We start from the raw sequence: 24,377 nt of genomic DNA, 5'->3' as shown, positions 1-24,377 counted from the left end.
TAAATAATAAGTTTGCTTTTGTTATCTATAAATATAATTTTCATGTAAAAATATAATTTTCATTTACTAGAAGGGCTTTATTTTTTATTTTTTTTACCAAAAATAAAATTATGTTTCAAGATTGTGTAGCGCAATAAAATTTATAATAAAACTTAAAATAAATAAATAAATAATAAGATAATCAATTGGATGTTAACAGTTCATATAAATAAAATTTAGCTATAATATCAGATACAACAATTAGTTTAGTTGCACGCGATATATATTTATAAATATATATAAAACACTTGATAAATACGCAAAATAATTTGTAGTATAAAAGCTATTGTTATATAATTTTTTCATGAAATATGATTAAAAGGATATTAATGATTATTATAAAAAAAATGTCTGAGTAAACTAAAAAGTAAATATAAATTTAATTTTTTATAAAATATTATATTTTTATTATGCACAGACAACCAAAATAGATGATACACGATAAACCTATTTAGTGATGCCATATATAAAAAACCTTATACTAGTCGTATATGAAAATTAATTATTTTACATAACTGATTTTAAAAAATATTAAAAAAATTAGGAAGGTTTTATCTAAATACTACTATAGCTAAAGTATGAATTAATAAAAAAAACTGTGTTTTGTTAGTATAAATTATTGTTTTAATTTATTAAAATACTTAAAAATATTTGAATTTGGCTGAGCAGAAGGGTAAATTAGTTTCTATGAAGGTAAAAAAAAAAAAAAAAAAAACTTTTATACAAGAAGAAAAACAGCTGAATTTCTTAAAACAGTTGGGCTTGGTAGAAAAGGCCCAAGGGCTCTAAATAATATATTTTTATTTATAAGTTATGGAGGGTGGTGCGTGCTGGAAACCAAAGAGCGAGCTCGCAGTCGCAGCCCATTCCAAAGTATGGGCTTTAGATTCACTGCTGATTGTAGTTGGTATGTCACGTGTCATTGCAACACACTCACCACCTCATTCTTCCACGCTCAGACCCAGTGCACGTTAGCCCTCTTCCATTTTTAACCCCCACTCTCTCTGCGCACTTTAGCCTCCTTCTCATATCTCTTTCTCTCTCTCTCTCTCTCTCTTCCGCAAAACGCAAACGGAACTCGCAATTGGACTCGTCCACTCTCTCCTCTTCTTTTTTCTTCATCGTGGGAATTAGGGTTTATACTGCCTCACTACTCTCACTCCCTTCATCTGGTTTCTGCGTTTCAATGCCTGCTAACTGCTTGCCCAAATCGCGTCTTCAGAACCCTAGACTGAGCCTGACTGCTCCATTTTGTGGGCGATTTTGGCTTATCACTGGATTTCCATCTTCAAGTCCGTTGGAATTGCTAGTTAGAACTTGATTCCAGTACAGCCGACTCAGATGGCACCGAGTCGCAGAAAGGGTGCGGGCAAAGCTGCTGCCGCTTCTGCTGCTGCCTGCCGCCAATGGAAGGTCGGCGATCTCGTCCTTGCTAAAGTCAAAGGCTTTCCTGCTTGGCCTGCCACGGTATGCCCTACACATATATCTATGTGTATATGCCTCCATCTGTTCACGTCCTTCTATGTAGAACTTTTGCTTACTTTTGAATCTTATTGTTGATTACTGGGGTGATCTTAATCACCTTTGGGTGAGAACTTCTTTCTGAGACTTTATGCGCTAATCAAATGTTTAACCAGAGTCAACGCCCTTAATCAGTTCTGCTACGTGAAAAAAATCCTTGTTATTGTGAATTCTGAGTGTTGTAGGTTCTACAAGAAGGAGATTCTTTTTATAACTGAATGATTGTATTTTCTGTAAGTGCACTTATTTATTATGGCCTTTGGATATGTAATTCTAACCAAATCATGTTGTCTGTTTATATTCTCTAGCTGTATTCTTCATGCCTGCTACTAGTTGTCCTTTGAGTTTATAAATTTGGTTGCTGATGCCAGGTAAGTGAGCCTGAGAAGTGGGGATATCCAGCTGATTGGAAAAAAGTACTTGTCTACTTCTTTGGAACACAGCAAATGTGAGTGTTTTTCTTCAGTATTTGTATTTTGGGAGTAGCATTTTTTAGTTATTCAATCAGATCACTAGGTTAGCCATTGGTAACCATAATCTTTTTAACTCTGCATTAAATTCTAATGGACCTTGGAAGTTAAAAAGAGGAATAGAAGGGATTGTTATTTTGATATAAATAGTTGTTAAGGAGAGGAAAGATTATGGTGAAATGTTGAACGATGCTCATTTTTGATACTGGGTTCCCCATAATTGGTTTGATTGAGTGATGTAGGTTATTGAGTTGTGTAATTGAATGATGAAGTGGGAGAAAATTGATATTCAGTTTGGAACTAGGAATATACTTCTTGTCTTTCGCCTTTTACTTTAGGTGATTCTGTTTTACACCTGCCAGCATTTTTAAGTACCATATTTCTAGAAGATGATCTTTTCTTGTGGTAATGACATGGCAATTCTGTTTTAAAATCTACTTAATTTTGGATGGAAACTTTGTTGAGTATGTCTACTTGTCTAACCTGTTTTGCTTTTGCCCTATTTATCAATTATTTATCTGTTTGTCCATTTATGTATTTATTTTTCATGATTTATTTTTTGAATGAGACTATGGTAGCATTGCTGAATGAGTTTAGCTTTTTCCCTTTTCATTTATTTATTTTGTTTGTTTATGTAATTACTTAATCATTTATATTTATGTATTTGAATGAGTCCGTGACTTCTTGCTTCAAGTAACTTTATCTGCTATTCTGCTTTAACTTGTTTGGCGAGTCAATAATAGGCCTTCATGTCATTTAGCAACATTAGTGGAAGTTGTCTTTTAGCTTGGGGTGGGGAGATGGGCATCCTTGTAGATGAGCAATTTTAGGTTTCAATAACCAAATACCTTGTTTTATAAATTCTCAAGGTCCATCTGGTTGGAAAAATATTTTTAATTTTCCATTTTCCAATTTATATATTGTTTAAAACATGAAAAAAAGAGGCTACATAAGCAGAAACTGGAAATATAGTTATCGAAAACTTTAGTTTTCACCAATCTATTTAAGTTTGGAAAAATGGAGAACATGGTTTTCTAAGACTGTTCTTTTGGCTTGCATTTGCTGTCTAATTCTGAAAAATTATGCTTGTAAAAGTGAGTTGTTGAAACAAGGACAAATAACATTTTTACGCTTTTTAAATTTCACTATTTTTAGTAAAAACAAGTAAAAATTGTACTTGTAACAAAGTGAGTGAGGCTTCATTTGTGTATCCTTTTCCTCTGTGATTCTTGGTCTAGGCCATTTGCTGTCTAATTCTGAAAAATTATGCTTGTAAAAGTGAGTTGTTGAAACAAGGAAAAATAACATTTTTACGGTTTTTAAATTTCACTATTTTTAGTAAAAACAAGTAAAAATTGTACTTGTAACAAAGTGAGTGAGGCTTCATTTGTGTATCCTTTTCCTCTGTGATTCTTGATCTAGGCCATCTAAATTTTCTGGAGCACTTCACTCATGCCACCTTTTTTTAGTCCCTCCCAGACTTCATTCCTCTTACTTGAATAGTTGAACATGTTCCATCCTTTGTGCCATTGTACATGCCATATTGTTCTATATGTAGTAATGAGGTTTGGGAAGGACTAAGCTTCATCTTAGTTGAGGGTGGTTTTGGTGTAATGTTAAAGTTACTCCATTTGTGAAATGGAGGGCCATGGGTTCAAGTTACGGAACAGCTTCTCTGAAAGGTGTAACACTGCTCACGTCAACCTTCCTAGAGCCCACAAGCGTGGATGCTTTGTGCACTGGATCACCTTTTCTTTTTTATTTTTTTTTTTGCGCTTTGTCTCACTTAGGTTGACTGCACCTAGGCTTCAGGATCCCTTGGCCCCTTAATGCCCTTGCGCATGTAATAATTACGATTGTGGCACTAGCTTTCTCACCTTGAGAGCATTGAAAATGAAGCATGTAGGATGTAAAATTGAAATTGTGTGTGGAAATAGTACGTTTTTGGGTTTGATGAGCAGATAAACATTTTTTAAGTTGTGTTGGATTTTTCAACTTTTAAGGGTGGTCTGCTGTTCTTTTGCCTGCATTTAATTTGTTAGAGAATTTAACTTACTTGAGACATCTTTTTTCCCCTTCCTCTATTCATCATTTGGGGTTAGGTGATCTTCTATTCAAAGGTGAGGATCTCTCCCATTTGTTAATGGCAGGGGTGAGCAGAATTGAATAAACTGAAAATCAAAATTTTAGTATTTGTGAAAACTGAACTGAACTGATTTTAGGCAAAAATCGAACCAAATTGAATCGGTCTGATTCGATTTGGTTTGATCGGTTAGGCTTTTTATTTTTTACATCTTATTTTTAGTATTCTAAAATTTAATTAAAATATTTCAACATTAATTATGATCTAATCAGATATTATAAAAAATAATATACTATTTTCTCTAATCGGTTTGGTTCTGTTTTTCTGATCACCAAAACCAAACTGAAATAATTGAAAATTTTGAAACTAAAAACCAAACTGAATCGAAATGAATAAAAAATTGAATTGAATTTTCGAATTAATTCGGTTTGGTCGATTTTTTTCGATTTGAACCAAATTCTGCTCACCCCTAGTTAATGGATCGATGGATATGAGCACTTGAGTTTGGAACTCCTTGATTGTAGGTGTTTAACTAGTGGTGAGAGTTTAGAGAGTTTGTGTTGGGTTATCATTCTGAGGATCTTGTCACTGGGCGATGGATAAGATAATCCTCTATACTAATTGACGCCTTCTCATTATTGAGTTTTTGCCTCATGAGGAACCTTGGGTGGAGGATGACAGGATTCGTTAAATAGAATCCCAAACCTTGGACTTGTTGATGAGGAGAGAGAGTCATAAATCTCTGTAGAGTTGTGTAGAGAAATTCAGCTTGCCTTATTTCTGTTGACAATGCTCTTTAAATAGAGGTTACATTGGCCGTAGAAGGAAAAGCAGAGATTCTGCCAAAATGCAAGCATATCTTATTACATAATTCTTGGCACGATTATATGATTAATTGGGGCCATTATGCTGATTTGTTGGGATTAGATTGCTGTCATCTGCATCATGGATATTGTGCTGATTTGCTGGAATCAAATTGCTTCCAGCTGTGTCCTTGATTGTTGTCGTCTTACAATTGTTTCCTTCTTGTTGTTTCTGCTATGATTTATGCCTTCCATATGCTCTGCTAATAAAGGCATTTGTAACATTTGCATCTGTAATATTTCTCCCCTTCTGGAGAAAGAGCTTGTCTCTAAGCTCGAAAGCAGGACAGGCTGCTTGAAATGTAGCAAATCCTCCCGTATGGCATATGCAGAATCCAAGCGTTGCCAATTAGGACTTTGGGTCGTGTTTTGAGAATTGAAGCAGGGACATAGAGCACATGACTGTCATCTAAAGGAGGCAGAGTGGGTGGAGTGGCAGGGGGAGGCCCTTTAAAAATGTAAAGCAGCGAAACGTGGAAGATATTTTAGAGTTTTCTATCACTGCTGTCGTATAATAGAAAAAGGGTCATAATATTTGGGGGTAAGCTTGTGGCTAATTTTACCTTCAAGAGAGTGCTATCGGTAGGGGTGCAAACGTAGCCACACTAGAGAACCAACGTTGAATTTGATATCTCTGAATTTGATATCTCTGTGTCCACGGTCATAGTAGGCTTTCATGTGCTGCTGAGCTTGCTGCAAGTTAGCGCGGATGTCATGGAGCATGTCATCTTGGTTAAGGAAGCCATGGTCTACAACATCCACTTTGGAAGAACCAGCAATATAGGACAGTAAGCGTGGTGGTCCCGTTCATAAACAACTTTGAAGGGTGTGGAATGCAAAGCAGTGTGAAAGGGGAATCCAATCTACCATCGTTTGGGACGTTCACCGATGCAGCAACGTAGGTACATTTCGATGGTGCGATTGACAACCTCAGTTTGGCCATCAATTTGTGGATGGTAGGCCGAAGAGAAGGATAATTTGGTGCCACACAATCGAAATAGTTCTTTCCAAAAGCTGCTAGTAAGAATGGCATCACAATCACACACCATCAATTTTGGTACCCATATAAGCGGACCACTTGCTCGAAGAAGAATCGTGCAACACTAGTAGCCATACAAGGTGGGCAATGGGAAGAAAATAAGCATACTTAGAGAAGCGATCCACCACCACAAACAAAACAGTTTTGCCCCACGATTTTGGGAGCCCATCAATGAAATCCATGGAAATGTCTGTCCAAACTTGGGTCGAAAGTGCAAGAGGCTGAAGTAATCTAGCTGGTCGCAAGTGTTCAGATATATTACACTGATAAATAGGACAAGAAGCAACATAATCAGCAATAGTAGAGTGCATCCCTTGCCAATAAAATTCACTTTGCACACGCTGTAGAGTTTTTTGGTATCCTTCATGCATATCATCATGAAATCCGGAGAGAATCGAAGCAATCAAAGGAGAGGTTGACTGAAGAAAAATTGTGCCTTTAAAGAATAGAATGCCATTGTGCACAGTCCAAGAATCATCCAGCTTGCCTCTATCCACCCTTTGTTGCAATTCTCACAACTCAACAGAATTTAGTATTTTCGCTCTAAGCTCATCTAGCAGCAACAGTTGTGGTTGAGTAATGGCATAGAGCTGGTTGTCATATTCATTTTGACGAGATAAGGCATTTGCAGCTTTATTCAAATGTCCTGCCTTGAATTGTACTTGGAAATTAAATCCCATGAGTTTGCTGAGCCAATGCAATTGGGGGGAGGTGGAAAGATGTTGTTCCAACAGGTATTTAAGGCTGTGTTGTAATGATCGGTCCGGATGAGGAACGAACAACGCCCCCAATCATAAGGACGCTAGTGGTGGATGACTTTAGCCAACCCGATTAATTCACGCACATAAGTTGGTAAGTTGAAGTGCTGAGCAACTAGTTTTTGGCTGAAAAATGCAATTGGGTGGTCTTGTTGTTGAAGGACAGTGTCGATTGCACTTCTGGAAGCATCGCAGTCCATCGCGAATTCTTCTTCAAAATTAGGAAGCTGGAGAACCGATGTAGTGGCAAGAGCAGTGAAAGAAGCCAAGGAAGTATCAGTCCAATGTAAAGCATTTTTTTTAGCATGTTAGTGAAGGGAGCAACAACTTGACCATAATTGAAAATAAATTTGCGGTAGCACCTAGTTAAGCCAAGGAAACCTCGCAATGCTTTAATGGACTGAGGTTGGGGCCATTCTATGATTGCCTGAATTTTGCTAGTATCAATTGAAACACCTGCAACAGAAATAATATGTCCCAAATATGCAACTTCGGATTCTCCGAAAGAGCACTTGGATTTTTTTAAGTGGAGGTGACGAGCATGAAGTAAATAAAAAACCATGCGAATGTGAAGCAAGTGATCATCCCAGGTGGAACTATAAACAAGGACAAATTGGCGGAGGTGTTTGTGGAATACCTCATTCATGAGCGCCTTAAAGGTGGAAGGCGCATTGGTCAATCCGAAAGGCATGACCAGGAAAACAAAATGTCCATGGTGAGTGCGAAAAGCAGTCTTTTCAATGATAGCCAGATCAAAGGTCGAGCTTGGTGAAAAATTATGCTCCATGTAATTCATCGAGGAGCTAATCCACAACAAGTATAGGGAGCTTATCTTTAATGGCATTAAGCTCTCTATAGTTAACACAAAAATGCCAAGAGCCATCGTGCTTGTGTACTAACAAAACTGGAGATGAAAGGGGTGACGGACTTGGTCGGATAATGCCTTGTTGCAGCATTTGATCACTTTGCCTTTCTATATCATCTTTTTCAAGATGTGGGTATCGGTAAGGCCTCACCGCCATTGGACTGGTATTAGGATGTAGGCAAATGCGATGGTCACAAGTTCGCAAGGGTGGCAATCTTGTTGGTTCTGCAAATAAATCAGTGAATTCCTCTACTAGGCTGCTAAGTTTGTTAAGCTCGAGATGGGATTTCTACAGGGAAAGAATATGATGAGCTGCTGGTGTCGGCTGTCCATGGATAGAAATGGTCTTGACGTTGGTTGTGAAGCTCATAGTGAGAGAAGTGAAATCTTATAGAATCGGCCCCAAAGTGCGCAACTATTTAACACCTAACACAAGATCAAATCTAGCTAAAGGGATAACAAAAAAATCAGCAATGAAATTATGTTGATTCACAGAGAAGGATACCGCTGGACATATTCCGGAGCTAGATAATTTGGTTCCATTGGCCACATACACATTGATTCCTGTTTGGGGATGGATGTGAAGTTGTGGGTGCTTCTCGAATCCACCAAGCTGAGTAGCGGCTGGCTATGCATGAAAATTGTGAGTTGCATAGTCTTAGCATTTTGTTTACTCGTAATTGCATGAAAATTGTGAGTTGCATAGTCTGAGCATTTTGTTTAGTCGTAATTGCATGCAGAGTTATTTCTGGGTTGGGCTGTTCTTTCGAGTGTTGTGTTTCTTAATCCTCTTCATCTAATTCCAACTAAAATAATTTTTTGTATTGGTGTCCCACAGTGTATAGGTTATCACAATTGTAGCAGAGATCCTTTGGTCTCGTTTCTACTCGAGATAATCTTTTTTACAATTGGAGAAGTAAAGGTGCTAGTGCTGGAAGCGGCTGAGCGGTGCCGGTGGCTCCAGGAATGGTTGTATGAGTGGGATTAGTTTTGGAAGGAAATTCGTTACTTCCCAATGAGCCCTTGTTACTTCCCAATGAGCCCTTGTGTTAACATGTAGGTTGCGGCAATTGCTGTTTTCTTTCAAAGGCCCCAGCGAAATTCATTGCTTGTGCTAAATTAGAAGGCCTCTGCATTTTCACATCAAGTCTAAGGGAGTCGACGAGTCTTGCAGTAAATCTACTTGTTGATCCACCTTGACAGAATTTGCGTGTGCCAACAACCCTTGGAATCGGTGCTGATAGTCTTTCACCGTGCCCAGATTGCTTTAAATTGACCAATTCTCCTAATGGGTTCCCCCTGAGAGGAGGTCCAAAACGTAGAGTGCATTAGTTCTTGAAAGTGTTCCAAGGCGAAGTGGGCTCCTCTTGCTCCAATTTGTAATACCACATTTGTGCTTTCCCTAACATGTGGAATGCTGCTAAGCCAACCTTTTCTGATTTGGTCGTGTGTTGGTGGAGAAAGAATTTTTCTCATCTATGCAACCAGACTAGAGGGTCTTCGGTGCCATCATTGGTGGGGAAATCGAGTTTTATACATCGTGGTACCATTCTGGTTCTTGTTTCAGTCTTAGTTTCAACCTTGGTTTTAGCCCTGCCTTCTTGAGTTCGTGGAATATTATTATTGCTTCTCTCTCCTTTTGATTCTCGTCCTTAGGTCCGCAAATAGCTGTGAACAGCTTGTGAAACTGTCGTGACAACGGCTACAATTGTGCTTCTAATTTTGATTCTGTCTATGCTTCTCGAGCCTCCATTTGTGATTTTGCCGCGGCTACCCTTGCTTCAGTTGTAGCATGAGCCTCTTGAAAGAGAGCCCTCAATTCCTCTCGTGGATTGGAATCGCCCATCGTGTTAGGCTTTGATACCAAGTTGTTGGGTTCTCGTGCTGAGGATCTGATGGACAAGATAATCCTCTATACTGATTGACATCTTCCCTTTATTGTGGTTTCTGCCTCGTGAGGAACCTGTGGTGCAGGATGACAGGATTCGTTAAAGGGAATTCCAAATCTTAGACTTGTTAATAATCATACGCGTCTGTAGATTTGTGTAGAGAAATTCAGCTTACCTTATTTATGTTGACAGTGCTCTTTAAATAGAGGTTACATTGGCTGTAAAAGGAAGAGCAGAGATTCTGCCAAGATGCAAGCATATCTCATTACATAATTCTTGGCACGATTATCTGATTAATTGGGGGCATTATGCTGATTTGTTGGGATTAGATTGCTGTCATCTGCATCATGGAAATTGTGTTGATTTGTTAGAATCGGATTGCTGCCAGCTCTGTCCTTGATTGTTGCCATCTTACAATTGTTTCCTTCTTGTTGTTTCTGCTGTGATTTGCGCCTTCCGTATGCTCTGCCAACAAAGGCATTTGTAACAGTTTGCCAATTATCTGCCAAATTAGTGAGCTGCTAAGATACATTTGCTGTTTGCATGCTGGTTTTATAGATTGAAGTGGGCGGTCAATGGTGAAACCTCTAACTGTCCATGAAATAAAGTTTTTATTTATTGTTAGGAATGGGGGAGTAATGCATTTTTTGAGCAATTTATATAGAATATGTGGCTGAGAATTTAATTTTTGGAAGGTCAACATTGTAACTAGATGCAGGGTTTTATGGCTGTTTGTGCAATTAGAAAAAATCTCAGCTCTTGGAATACAATTCTCCTTGAAATCTTGATAAAGAATGTAAAAAGCATTCTGAAGAGGCTGGCTATGACAAAATTTATGAAGCTAAAGAGCAGCCTAAGAAAGAGAAGAGCAGCTTAAGTAGAAAATTAGTTATTAAAAAGGTGTAGTTTTTAGACATGACTTAAATCTTTAGATATTCTGAATGGGTATCCTGCTTGTAGTTAAGTGCATCCAAGTGAAAGCTGCCTTTTGGACATGGGGTAATTTGATCTAACCACCTTTTTACCCTTTACTTCTTGCTGCTGCTGTTGTTGTTGCTGTGCGTTGTCTTCTGCTCTAATCTGTTAATAAAGGACCTTTTGCATATGTTCTAAATCAACCATTTGCACTTGCATTTGCTGTCATCTCAAACACTCTTTTGATCATGGAACAAACAACCTGGTTTCTGATAATGTTGCCTTAAATAACTACTATAATTAGACGGGGCTGGTTCCTTCTTATTTTATTATTTTTTGAATGGCAATTATTACTAATCTTATCATTAGTTCATCGGAGAGAACTTGAAAAATTGATGTCATGGAGTTGATTATGTGAGATTGTCACACCTTAGAATAAGCGTGGAGATGAAGAATTCAGAAGGATTGATTAGATAAACTCCTTGTGAATTGGTGATATCTGTAAGACCTGAAATAGTGGAAACAATAATTTACTGCCTTTTAACATTTAATAATCTTTGAAGCTGCACTATGCACTGTTTAATGAATGCACTGTTTAATGAATTTGGTTTCAGTTTTTCGATTTTCTCTCTCTATATTGAACTGAAAGTAAAACACAAGAACAAAAACCAAACTGAATTTCCTAATTTAGTCCTTTCGGTATTTTGTTTCAAATTGAATTGTGCTCACCCTTAGGTTTATTGGCGTATTGTCATTGTTGGCCACATTTCAGTCAAAGTTCCACTGCTATTTTTTTTTCCTCCTTTTTTCCCCTTTTGATTTGACGAAGGCTCAATTAGTAGAATAACAAACTAATGCACACAATAGGAGGTAGCCTTTTCCTTTCTCATCATAGAGGAAGTCGAGACATCATACTCAATGCCCTTGAATAAGACAACAGCGGATAAGAAATCAGGAGACAGAAAAGATATATTTTACCTTATTCTCATATCCATAAGGACCAAAATGTGGAATAGAAACAAGAAACCATATACATTTTTCAATCTCCACTTCCTCTATTCCTGATAACTAATAAGGCAAATGTTTCAGCTAAAAGGCAGGAGTAACTCGTTCTTATTTTCTGTAGGGAGAAATAACAAAAAATGAATTTGGAGAAATCAACAGTTCTATAGATGTATTAGTTTTTACACTGCAAATCTGCAATACCTATCAGATGCTGGAGATATCATGATTTCTTTGGCAAGCATGTATTAAATTTAGAGATTGCATGTAGGGCTGTGCAATCGGTAGGTTCGGTTCCGAACCGAACTCAGAAAAACTGAAATCATAAAAAAGATCAACTGAACTGAAACTGAAATGAGAGAATAACCGAATTGAACCAAACCAATTTGGTTTGGTTATTAACATTGGTTTTAAGACGGAGATATTAGAAATTTTCCTCAAATTTATACTCCAAATTCTCCCAAAACAGGTGCAGTACCTCCCTTCGTTTGAATATGAATCAATTTCAGATCTCACATCAACAAATTTCTCAAAGAAAAGAAATACCCAAGAATCAAGATGCTAAATACCCACAAACAATATTTTATAAATGAATTCAAACAAAGATTTCCATCAAAATACACTCAAAATATAGCAAAACTATCAAAAGCAAAAGACCCACTATAAATACAATCAAAATTACCCTTGCACACAAAGAAATCAACATGCAACCGCCAATCAAAATTCGAGCACAAGGAGAGTTCGAGCCCCAAACATGCAGGGCAAAAGAGAGGAAAGGAGTTGCAGCCGAACTTGTGTCTCCACGCCGTCGATCTAGGTCTCATCTTCAAGGGATGTGATTGAAAGGAGAATCAACAAAGCAAACTTGTGTGGGAGGCGAGGACACTATTTTATGCAGTAGATGGCCTAGATCTAAAAAAGAAGAAGAAGAAGAAGAAGAAGAACAGACCAAGGAGGCTCCTTGAGCAAGAACGACGCAGAAAGTCAAATGAGAAGAAGCAGAAGAGCAGACCAAGGAGAAGGAGAAAGAGAGAAGAAGAAGATGAAGAGATAATGGGAGGCTCCTCAGCAAGAACGATGCAGATGAGAGAGTTAGGGATTTGGGGTTTTAATGATGTGCACGTATATTTATATAAAAATACTATTGGCAATCAGTTTGGTTCGGTTAATTTGGTTTTTTGACTGAAATAACTGAACCAAACAAAAAAAAATGAATTTTTTTAAAATGAAAACTGAAACCGAACCAATAAACTAAAAAACCAAACCAAATAAAAAAACTGTTCTGTTCGGTTCATTTTTCAGTTTTAACCATTTAATGCTCACCCCCAATTGCATGTGCATAAGTGAAAATAGTGAAAATAACTGTTGAATGTTGATGTATGCCTTGCCAGAAAAGAATGGATGGCACAGGATAATTTGATCCATTAGATTGCATGTCTGTAGGTCTGGGATATTTAACGGAGTTATTTTTTTTCCCCCTTTTTTTCTGTTAGCCTTATTTCCTCCCATTTTTTCTGTTTGATAGCCATCTTAATGGCTTAGTTTGTTTTATTTGGTTGGATATGTCATCATGCAGAGCTTTCTGCCACCCTGCTGATGTAGAAGCATTTACTGAAGAGAAAAAACAGTCTCTTTTGATCAAACGTCAAGGAAAGGGTGCAGATTTTGTTCGGGCTGTGCAGGAGATCATAGACAGTTATGAAAGGTCAAACAAACCAGACCAAGTTGATGATCTCAATTCTGGTGAAGTTGCTCTGGCAAATGGCGGGAATTCAGTGGAGTCATCAGCGCACATTGAATTAAAGGATCAGACTGAAACTTCTGAAGCAACTGTTACAGTCAGAAATGATCCCAGCCTTGCGAGCGGTGTTGCTCCAGATGTAGCAAAAGTTGGTTCTTTGCATGATAAAGAGGCCTCATTGGAGCAGCCCGCTGATAATATGATGGTCACAGCAAAGCCTGTTATAGCTACTTATATTTCAAGAAAAAGATCTGGAGGCTTACGATCTAGGAAACGTGGCACACAGAAAAAGGATCTATCAGTTGAAAGGTCTACAAGCTTGTCAAGGTTGGAATCCTCTAGATTCCAGAGTTTTACTATACCATCTAATAATGGTAACCAGAGTGCTGGGGATGCATCAACTGAAGTAGTCCTGAACAGGTCCTTACGAAGGAACAAACGAGTTAAAAAATCACCAGCCTCTGAATGTGATGATGTTGAGTCATCTGCTGTTATTTCAAATGGAAGCACTGAAGATAATGTCTCTGAAATTGCAACAGTTGACTCTGATTCTCCGAGTCTGAATGAAGGCAGCACTATAGACAGTGCTTGTAAACCTGAGCACTCTCAAACTGTCTTTGATTGTTTGGAGGAAGATGTTGAGTTGAGCAAAGGGTTTGATTTTCAAATAAAGGCTGTGATTATAAAGAAGAAACGGAAACCAAACAGAAAGCGAGTGATTAATGAAGCAGCTGAGCCACCTGCCAGATTGGAAACAGGGGCAGATTTGGATGCTGGCGTGCATAATAGCAGCCAAAATTTGCAGTTGGCTTGTGAAAACTTGAGCGAGAGGCATACTAAAGAAGATGGAGATGAGCACCTGCCACTAGTGAAACGAGCTAGAGTTAGAATGGGCAAATTATCTTCATTGGAAGATCACAGCAGCTTGTCTCTTGAAGAAGAAAAGACCTGTACTCAAGTTGCAGTCAGTTTGACCGAGGCACACAATGGCATATGTGAAATTGAAGAAAGAACCTCTAATGAAGTTCTGGTCACTATGTTGGAGGAGATCAGTCCACCTGCTAATTTCAATGATGATTGTTCTGCTCATAAAGACTCCTTACTAGAAAAGGGAGCTTTATATAATCTGTCACCTCAAAAGAGCTGTGCTCAAATTCCAGATAGCAGGCCTCAGCTTTCAATTGCTAAGGAGCATCAGACTTTTGGATGCTCAGCAGATGGTGAATCTGCTTTACCTCCATCCAAACGTCTTCATCGGGCTCTAGAGGCCATGTCTGCAAATGCTGCTGAACAAGGTCAGGCATGTACCAAGACATCAACCATGAAAACATTAATCAATGAAAGTTCCACATCTTTAGTGAGGAGCTCCTCTCTTGTGTTCAATGAAAGAAAAGAAAGCAATTGTTCAGGAGAGCTGAGTGTAGCCTCTCCTGGCTGTAGGGCCTCTGCATTCTGTTCCAGCTCTAACAGAGTCTTAGAGGAATCTATAAAACAACCAGTAGAAGCAAACCTTTGCAATCGACTGATTGAAAGTTCTGAGAGCCAAGAACATTATGAAGATGTCTTGCCAGAGTCCTTGGACCATGATCTTGGCAAAGATCTTGGTAGATCATGTTTTGGAGGTGACACTGTTTCTACTATTAGTCAACAGAGCACAAAAGATTTTACACCAAATTTAGACAGAAGATGTGGCAGTCTGCGATCCAATCAGGGTTCATTGGATCAGTTGTTAATCCTGAAGGATGAAGTCAAGTCTGAAAACATTGAGTTAAGAGATGTTGTGGCTCAGAATCTTAATAAAGATGTTGATGTTTTGGAGAATTCTTTGACGAGTCCAAGTATCATCTTGCAGGCTGATGAAGCTGCTAAAGGCATGTCTCAGAATAGTTCTGATGTGCTTTGGTACAGTGCTGAGGATATTGGCTGTGGCAATACTGAGTCATTGAGGTCTCTAATTCATGATAAGGACCAATTCAATGGCATGTAAGTGTCCATTGTATTTTAGCTTTTTGACTAAGTTTGCAAGCATATGCTAATGGTTTTCACCAAGAATCATACTGCTTTATAAACTTCATTCTATCAGAGGATTTTTTTTTCCTTTCTGGAGTCAAAGCAGGATAATGTTACTGTTCATTGTTACCTAATTTTACAATTTGCTCAGGTTTCCTTAAAATTTTTTCTGTGATTTTCTTTCATCCCTCCATTTAAAATATCTTTATTCCTTTGATTTTCTGGCTTAGGGGCGAGGAGGCAAAAGGTGTCAAATTTGAGCAAAGACAAAAGCATACTAGTTATGCTTCTGTTTCTGATGATCATTTGGGTGAAAGGCATGTCTTGGTAGCCCAGTCAAGTCCAGTTCCAGCTGATGGAAATGGAACAGAATCTTCTGCACAGACATCTCCAACTACTACCTCAATATGCCATGTATCTACCTCAGAAAGTGCTAATTTTATTCAAAATAGTCAATGTTCCAGCCCCAACCATTTACACCAGAAGACAACTGTGTGCACATCAATCGATGAAAAAATTGAATCAGTGATGGCACAGCGCCCAAAATCTGTTGGCAAATGGAGTAATTATGCAGAAGCACATGCTTCTCTATCATCGTTTGAAGGAATTATTCGATCATTAACGAGGACAAAGGAGAGCATTGGTCGAGCAACTCGCATAGCCATTGACTGTGCAAAATTTGGTGTTTCTGCTAAGGTAGGATCATGGTGCTTAGATATGTGGCTTTACCTATTACCAGGTCATACTAAATATTCTCATATGCTGTTCAAATCAGAGAATTGTTTTTCAGTTGGTTCAAATTTTAGTAATTGCATACTTTTTTTTTTGTATAAGTAAAATATAATAGAAACAAGAACAGAGCACTATACTTTTTATCTTAGAAGTGTTTGAATTTTGCGTTTTTTTCTCCCAAAATAATTTAATTCTTGAATTAGTGGAAATTCGGTTTGTTTGGATCTTTTAAGAGTGTATTTAGTTGCTGGCATGTTGCTTTTGAAATGCAATATTCCTCCTATTTTATTTATTTCTTTATTTACATTGGTCTGACACTTTTGAGAAAACTGCATTCCTGACATATGGGTTATACCATCTCGTTTCCATTTGCATGGGCTTTGATTCCCATCCTGAAGAGTGGGAATGCTATACTACATAGTAATGCAAATGTTTTGACAACTCTGGATGAAGTTTATTTCCTTTTATCTTTATCATAATGATTTAATTGCATTGATGCATATACATGCTGTAGATTTTCATTTGATGCATTTCTTGTGTTTAAAACCAAGGTGGTGGAAATTTTAGCTCGTGCCTTGGAAAGTGAGTCAAGTTTACACAGAAGGGTGGATTTGTTCTTCCTCGTGGATTCCATCACTCAGTGCTCTCGAGGTCTGAAAGGTAAACTGTTTTTTCTTGATCTATTACATGGCTACATGCAGGATATGAGATGTTCATTTTGTGCTTGAATTTCCAGGTGATGTTGGTGGTATATATCCTTCAGCTATACAAGCAGTATTACCGCGCCTACTTTCAGCTGCTGCTCCTCCTGGAAGTTTGGCACAGGAAAATAGAAGGCAGTGTATGAAGGCAAGCCTTGGAATTTTATTATTATTATTTTTTTATATTTTGTGTCATTGGTTTTATTTTTTGGTTGATGTCTTGCACTTTATGTTCTTTACAGGTTTTGAGGCTCTGGCTGGAAAGAAGGATCCTTCCAGAATCTGTTATCTGCCATCATATGCGGGAACTTGATTCATTAGGTGGTTCATCTTCTGCTGGTGCCTATTCTCGCCGTTCAGCAAGAACAGAAAGGGCTTTAGATGATCCCGTTAGAGACATGGAGGGTATGCTTGTTGACGAATATGGAAGGTTGGAGTTCATTGATTTCTGTCACTTCTAGAATATTTGAAAAAGTTGTGCAATGCATTTTGCTGACTGTTATCTTGTTGTATCAGCAATTCGAGTTTTCAGCTCCCAGGATTTTGTATGCCTCGCATGCTTAAGGAGGAAGATGATGGAAGTGATTCTGATGGAGAGAGTTTTGAGGCTGTCACTCCTGAACATAATTCTGAAACCCCTGAAGAGCTGGAGATCATGCCAGCAGTAGAAAAGCACACACATATCTTGGAAGATGTTGATGGTGAGCTTGAAATGGAGGATGTGGCCCCCTCCTGTGAAGTTGAAGCAGGTTCAACAGGTGGCATTGCGGGAGTTAATTCTGTGCGGAATTTGCATGATCAATTAGAAGAGCATTTTCCATTGCCCTTTGCCCCTCCTCTGCCTCAGGATGTGCCACCAACATCACCACCGCTGCCAACATCACCGCCGCCGCCACCTCCACCACCTCCTGCCATTCCACCTTCATGTGGAAATCCTGATTCATACATTAATGGCATGGATTCAAAGCTTTCTGAAAATTCACATGTGAGTCCTTGTAGTTGATTACTGTCTTACCATTGATTCTAGGGTGTAATATATCAGGGATACTTCTTTTCTGATTGAGCCAAATTTTCAGGATATGCAAGATAACTTGAGAGAATGTGTGTGTCAGCAGCCAGCAGCACCAAGAATCAACCCATCAATGTCCAATGGAGTGAATTATCATGCTACTGAATGTAGGGATCAGTTGCAGATGCAGCAGTGCGAATCCATGAACTCTTTCAGCAGTTACCCTGTCCATCCAGTGCACTCAGATGGGCCAAATTTCCACCACAAGGCTTATCCTCCAAGGCCACCATATCCACCACCTTCAAATCATTTCTCCTATGTTCAGGCAGGCCAGCATGGGAAGTCTCGGAGACAGACCCCTCCTCCTTACCACCAAAGATTCCACTCATCACATAATGCTGATGGTGGAAACTTTTATAATACCCTTGAGAGAATGAGACCAGTCCCATATGAATTCAATGAGAGCTGGAGATACCCTGCACCCCCTTTTCCTGGTAAGGTTAATTTTACTTGAAAGTTTGTAGAGATTCATGCACATGTTATCCTGTCCCATTTCATATTGTACATTACACTTTGTACTCATTTCTTCTTATCGTTAATGCCATCTTTCCCACCCTAGGTCCACGACATCTGGACAAAGGCAGGCCATCTTATCCACCTGATTCATATGGTGGCCCCCCTAGAGAGCCAAATAGCATACCTCATCAGGGATGGTCATTTCCTCCCCGGGGGATGCATCACAGGAGCTTCATGCCTTTTAGACCATCTGGAAGTGCAAGTCCAGTGTCCAGTAGAGGTATAATATTTCTGCGGGACTGTTAATTTTGATAGTATCCTTTTTTTTTCACTCCTTTTTTTTGGTTCGTTTTTATGGTTTTTGTATGGGTTATTTGTTTTATCACCTTCTATTGTGCCAAAATTATCGGATCCTGAATAAATGGGCAATCCAGTGTTATGGAAGGCGTGCCTGAGGCGTGCACCAGGCGGGCGCTGTGCCTGAGGCGTGCACCAGGCGGGCGCTGTGCCTGAGGCGCCCTCAAGCGCACCAGGTGCAGGGCATGGGCAAGGTGCACCCGTGCCCTTCCAGGCGCCCTGCATAAAAGGCTTCAAAATTTGCCCTAGACTCTAAATTTTAGGGCAACAACTTTAGCAACCAACAACAGCCGCAGGAGAGAGAAGGAAAAAGGGGGAAGAAAAAGGAAGAGAAAAAGAGGAGGAAAAAATCAATCTTCAAGACTTCAACATACCTGTATTTCATCTCTTCAGTTCATTCTCAACATATAATTCCTTTTTTTTTTTTTGAGTTTATCATTCTCCTTCCTTTATTTTTACTCTTTTTCTTCCTTCTCTTTCTCTCCCCATGGGGAGCATGTTAGCATGCTGCTCTGCCATTGCCAACCAGCCTGCTGTTGTGCTGTTACTGTTGATTTTTTTTTTTAACTTCATGTTAATTATCTGTTTGTATTATTAACATACTAATTAATCAAGTAAATTGTGATTTGTGAATATAGTTAGCAAACAATAGTTTAGAGTTGTTGTGATTGTGATTGCGATTGTGAAAGTAGCAAACAAGTAGAGGCAAACAAGTAAAGATTATATTGCATTTGATGTTTGGTACTTGATTTTATTGCATGTAGCTTTATATTACTTGAATTTTAATGGATTTTTTTATGGGGCAATCTCATGTATCTTATCTTATGTTTCAGCTTCAAGCGTTTGGCGGCCAAGATGATCGACTATTACTGCATATCTGATATAGGTAAGTTTCCACTGTTATTTGCATATTTCTTCTTTAGGAAGTTTGCATATGTTTAAAAATGAAAATCATCCTCCTGATTTCTATACTGCATTATCTTTGTTAGAATCCAAATTTTTTTGTCTGGCTTCTCGGCTTGTTCAAAAGAGCGAGTCATTTTGGGCCAATCCTCTGCACGGAAGGGATCATGGGTTGATGATTTGGCTCAGAAGATCGGCATGTGCCTGACATCTTTCATTGGCTGTATATATGTATTTTATCAACAGAGGGCTGCGAGACGGTCATTGGAGATTTGGAGAGCTGTAACCAAACTCTAGGCTGTCACGCTTGTGTATCAATTTTTAATTTTTCTTATCTTTTAGCGTAATTTATTTGTTGGGAAGGCCTCACAAGAATTCTATCAAAATTTTCGCTGGGCCATTTGTGACAACTTTTTAGATTCATTTAGTTGGCCCTTTTGCTGTAACAGTTCTCTTTTTCCGTCAATAGTGAGAAAATTTTCCCTGGCCCAGCTGGATCAGAATTCAGGATGAGGCATATTCAACTATATCATTTTATCAGCTGATGAATTAGCGTGACTGACTTTGGCAAGATCAGAAAACCGTTCTTTCTATATTTTCACCTGAATATGAAAAGCTTCTCACTTTGTATATTGGTTGTATATATTACATATCATTGGAATATAGAAAATTTTGATTCCAAGCACTTTTAGTTTTTTATGAAGGTGAAACCTGTTTGTCGGTTGGGGTTGTGACCTGTGAGCCGTGCAATGTGAATGGTTAGGGGGCAGTTGCATCAATACTTCGTTAGGGAGATTCTTTCCATGTTGCAGTTTAGTCATGGATAGTTAGTGGCGTATCCTTATATTGGTGCAAAATTTGTGAGACGTCAAGTGTAAACATGTCGTATTTATTTTATTTTGACATGGTATTAGAACACTACACAATCTCAACAGTACTCGATTATCACATCAAAATATTTTAATTGATGAATTAATCTGTTTTTTTTATTTTCATATAAATTTTATTTATTTAATTTTTTATTTTGAACTTGATTGATTCCATTTTGCCATTCTTGTAGTGTTAATCTAGATCATTGCCATTCTTATAATGTTAATCTAGATCATTTATATAAATGGTATTTATATTCAACCGAATAAATTAAAATTTTAGTTTAATTTTTATTTTTTTAGTTTGATTTGATTTTAATTTTTAAAAAATTTAATTAATTTGATTTGATTTTAATAAAAAATTAATTTATTGATAATATTATATTATTTAAAATTAAATCATAGAAAAATAAAAGGTAAAAAATTTTTAATACATTAAAAATTTTAATTAATTAAATTAATTTCTATTTAAATTCAATTTGATTTGATATTTATAAATATTAAAATTTTACATCTATACATGATTTTTTATAAATATTAAAATTTAACATGATATATAACAATTAAAATTAACTCGTTTTTTCCATGTTTCTTGAATATAGGTATTTTTATTTCAACATATTAATTTATTTTTTAATTTTATAATAAATTTTTGTTTAACATTCTATAATAACTTAATAATATGAAAATTATTTAGTTTTCAGTAAAAAATATGCATGAAAAAATTATTGTTTTAATTATAATTTTAAATTATTTTAAATGAAAATAAATTTACTTTTGTATGAGCGAGGGATTTTTTTTTTTTCATTAAAACTATATATACGTATGCACTGATCAATTTAAAATGATCTTTTCTTTTTTGAAATTTCATTATATTCGTCCACTCCTATGAGTTGCCAGCGCAGCAAATTGAAAAGCAATCAATAGGAACTGCAAAAGCAGAAGACAGCTCGGCAATGATTAGTCTTTAGGTGTGCGGAGTGGATAGAATCCTAAAGTCAGATTGAAGAAAGCGAGTGAGGAAGGGTTCAGTTAGTCAGTCAGGGTACAGCCATGGGGGCTTCTCCATCTGTTCCACAGAAATCCATCCATGAATTCACTGTGAAGGTTCTCCTCTGCTTCTTCTTCTTTCTTTTGCAATTTTCAACCTTTATATGTCTAGTTATATTGCATAGATTTCATGTTTTTCTTTGGTCTTTGTGGGTCTGGATTCAGGATGCCCGAGGTCAGGACGTCGATCTCAGCATCTACAAAGGAAAGGTTCTTCTCGTGGTTAATGTCGCCTCTAAATGGTTCTCTCTCTTTCTAACTACTTCCCTTTGCTCCACCCCCACCCCCCACCCCAAAAACGAAGTGATTAATTTGGATTTTGACGATTGAACTTTTGTTGCTTTGTTACAGTGGATTTACAGATTCGAATTACACGCAGTTGACCGATCTTTACAACAAATACAAGGATAAAGGTTGCTCGCTTCTTTTCGTCTCCTAAATATTTGTGTTTCTAGGCCTGCGTTTACTACTTACCATAGAAACTATAGATTTGAACTATTGTTGATACTTTGTCGTTGTAATCTTTCACTTCCTTTACCTAAGCTGATCTCAATTTGAATTCAGTAGTGCATGGTCGTTGATAGACTGCCGGCTAGATGTCTAATGTGCGTAGGAATTCAATAGATCCTCTGTCCAGAAAACAATAAATCCCTCATTTGTCTTTTCAGATAAGGGATCTGTATTTCCGTCGTATGCTTTTTGAGTAATTAACTTTTCTTCGTTCAAGTACCCATTGGTTGCTGCCCCTTTAAAGGTTTGAACTTGCAACTAGAAACGTGCAAGTTCAAAATTGTGAATCTTTATTCAAAATTTTGAAGTTAGAGTTATGTGACTTCTGTCTAGAATCTCTCTTCAGGGATCTAAACTTGGTAGGTGGTAATGAACTTTGACCAGATGTTAGGACTTCAATCAACAATTCAGTGCCTTCATTTTTTTTTTCTTTTTCTTTTTATTTATTACAATTCTCATTGGATTTCTGGTGGGGTGTCAGGTTTTGAAATATTGGCATTTCCTTGTAACCAATTTCTGAAACAAGAGCCGGGAACGAGCGAAGATGCACAACAGTTTGCTTGTACCAGATACAAGGCTGAATATCCAATTTTCCAGAAGGTATTGGAATTCACTTGTTTGATAATATTTCCAGTATAATATAGTATGACTGTGTTTAACTTGAGTAGCGACTGTGATGCTCTTCTGTCCAAAGTTTGTTTTGGCTTCACCAAAGTAACTTAACAACACTATGCTATTGTTTTGATATTCAGTCTTTTGTCAAATGCTAATGATTTTGTGGTCGCAGTTCTCTAAGTATTCGAGTATTACGACAGTTCAGGTTTTGGAAGTGTTTAGCTTTGTTCATGTATTTGTGATTAGCTTCAGATTCTCTTCAAAGTTTATCCAGTTCAATCCTTGAAACAATGATGAATGTTCAGAAATTAAGAACATAGTGACAGTTTCACAACCTGCATAAATTTATGTGCAGGGTTATTTACTTTAGTATACAGGATGCACCGATGTGTAAAAGGTGGGAATAACATTTATGTATTTGTGTGTGTGACACTGTGACTCCTATCCATTTCTATAGATAAGAGCTTAGACCCACATGTGTTTGAGTGCTTGTCAACGATTGCATTTACGATTGATGTCCCATTGTTCTTTCTATGTGTAGATGATACCACTCACCGACTTGCAAATCTGTAACTAGATGTGGCTATTTTTTCCCCTTGTGAACACACTTATTTATATGCTCGACCCTCCAATGATTAGGTTCGCGTCAATGGGCCAAATACAGCACCTGTCTACAGATTCCTCAAGGCTAGTAAATGTGGAATTATGGGGTCTGGCATAAAGTGGAATTTTACCAAGTTCTTAGTCAATAAGGAAGGGCAAGTTATTGGTCGCTACAGCCCAACCACTAGTCCTTTGTCTATTGAGGTGTCTCCTCTCACTCTTTTTCTTCGCGCGCGTGTGTGTGCAGTTACTCTTAAAATTCTCATATTGCTGCTGTATTCTGGTGCAGGCTGATATCAAGAAAGCATTGGAAATAAAGTGAGAAATATGCCACGAACAGATTCAGTAAAAGCTAGATATAAATATGTGATGCAGTTATATGGTTAAACTATTCATGTATCAAGTTAGTTATTGTATATTATTTATCGGCATCTTTCTATGCATTCAGTTTGCAGGTCAGAGAATGTAAATGTAAGAGATAGTTATCGATAGATAGTTTGCTAATTTGTTGTTTCTATGGAGTGGTTCTTCGATGAAACTTCTGCATTGTATTTGTCTGGTTGAGATAGTTTTCCTGCATGTGAATATCAAACCTTATATCCAAAGAAATTAAGGTTGGTAGCATAAGAAATCATCTTGATAGTGATTCCAACCAGTTCAGTTCGTCCCCTTGAATAGTTCAGACGAATCAAGCCATGGGAGACCATTGGCATATGGTATTGACAAAAATATAGACCTGTCTGTCCTTGACGTATTTACCATGCTGAAACTTCAACGTGAGACTCTGATTTAGAAGACAAGCTTATTGACTCTTAGGTTGTTGCCAATTGGCTAATTAGAACAGCTAATCGCTATTAAAACGGCCAATATAGTCGAACAAAGTCCTAGAATAGTAAATGTCTCGTGCATTGCAAGTGCACTGTATGATGAGAGATGGAGTTCCAGGCTGCCAGCTTCAACTCTATGATTATCTTCCTCCATCATAATCAGAAAATACATCATTTGGAGTTTCATTATTCAATTCAAATGTGAAGTGAGGGGATATTTTATTTTTAGGATAATTTTGAACATTTAGTTGCCTACCCACGTGTGCATTTCCTAATGATCAGCTGTAAAAAAGTCGTCCATTTTCATTGAAATTGAATTCCACCAATTGGCCTTTTCTCATCCTTCCATGTCTTCTTCCCGATCCGGATAAGATGTGCTGAAAGTTCGTGGCTTGTTGCTGATCTTTAGCTCAACACTGGGACATAGTAGTTCACGTGGACATGGGCCCACTGTTGTCGCCTGGGAGAATGGCCCATGAATGCACGTACC

At 37.7% G+C, this 24,377-nt stretch overlaps 1 protein-coding gene and 1 long non-coding RNA gene across 5 annotated transcripts; both read left to right on the top strand.

Moving 5' to 3' along the window:
* The first annotated feature begins 1,043 nt into the window (after positions 1-1,043).
* On the top strand, positions 1,044-23,575 carry LOC110611880 (protein HUA2-LIKE 2). Of its 4 annotated transcripts, XM_021752449.2 has the most exons (16): positions 1,054-1,506; positions 1,932-2,008; positions 13,021-15,168; positions 15,426-15,891; positions 16,479-16,587; positions 16,664-16,776; positions 16,871-17,058; positions 17,145-17,613; positions 17,705-18,131; positions 18,257-18,433; positions 21,319-21,389; positions 21,498-21,574; positions 21,684-21,745; positions 22,324-22,442; positions 23,097-23,264; positions 23,350-23,575. In XM_021752449.2, the coding sequence occupies exons 1-16, from the start codon at positions 1,381-1,383 to the stop codon at positions 23,380-23,382; spliced, it is 4,830 nt and encodes a 1,609-aa protein (XP_021608141.1). In that variant the 5' UTR covers positions 1,054-1,380; the 3' UTR covers positions 23,383-23,575. The 4 variants fall into 4 exon arrangements, with proteins under 4 accessions (XP_021608132.1, XP_021608123.1, XP_021608114.1 ...); XM_021752440.2 differs by lacking the exons at positions 21,319-21,389; positions 21,498-21,574; positions 21,684-21,745; ... (1 more) ...; positions 23,097-23,264; positions 23,350-23,575 and adding exons at positions 19,344-19,396; positions 19,500-20,098 and having other exon boundaries at positions 1,044-1,506; positions 13,021-14,953; positions 15,038-15,168; XM_021752431.2 differs by lacking the exons at positions 21,319-21,389; positions 21,498-21,574; positions 21,684-21,745; ... (1 more) ...; positions 23,097-23,264; positions 23,350-23,575 and adding exons at positions 19,344-19,396; positions 19,500-20,098 and having other exon boundaries at positions 1,044-1,506; positions 16,479-16,578.
* Positions 2,015-12,368, top strand: LOC122724978. The gene is made up of 2 exons (XR_006352420.1): positions 2,015-8,281; positions 8,477-12,368. It is a non-coding gene; the product is annotated as an uncharacterized LOC122724978 (long non-coding RNA).
* Positions 23,576-24,377: the final 802 nt, after the last annotated feature.

This window comes from Manihot esculenta, chromosome 1, assembly GCF_001659605.2.
Source record: "Manihot esculenta cultivar AM560-2 chromosome 1, M.esculenta_v8, whole genome shotgun sequence".
Classification (NCBI taxonomy): domain Eukaryota; kingdom Viridiplantae; phylum Streptophyta; class Magnoliopsida; order Malpighiales; family Euphorbiaceae; genus Manihot; species Manihot esculenta.
The sequence above is the reverse complement of the archived record's forward strand: the minus strand, read 5'-3'. Positions and strand labels throughout refer to the sequence as shown.

Bases quoted from the DNA above. Each gene is read 5' to 3' on its own strand.
- LOC110611880 (XM_021752449.2), top strand. From the start codon at position 1,381: ATGGCACCGAGTCGCAGAAAGGGTGCGGGCAAAGCTGCTGCCGCTTCT. The intron at 16,777-16,870 runs GCAAGCCTTGGA...TGTTCTTTACAG, and splicing joins ATAGAAGGCAGTGTATGAAG to GTTTTGAGGCTCTGGCTGGA. The intron at 21,575-21,683 runs GTTCTCTCTCTT...GCTTTGTTACAG, and splicing joins GTTAATGTCGCCTCTAAATG to TGGATTTACAGATTCGAATT.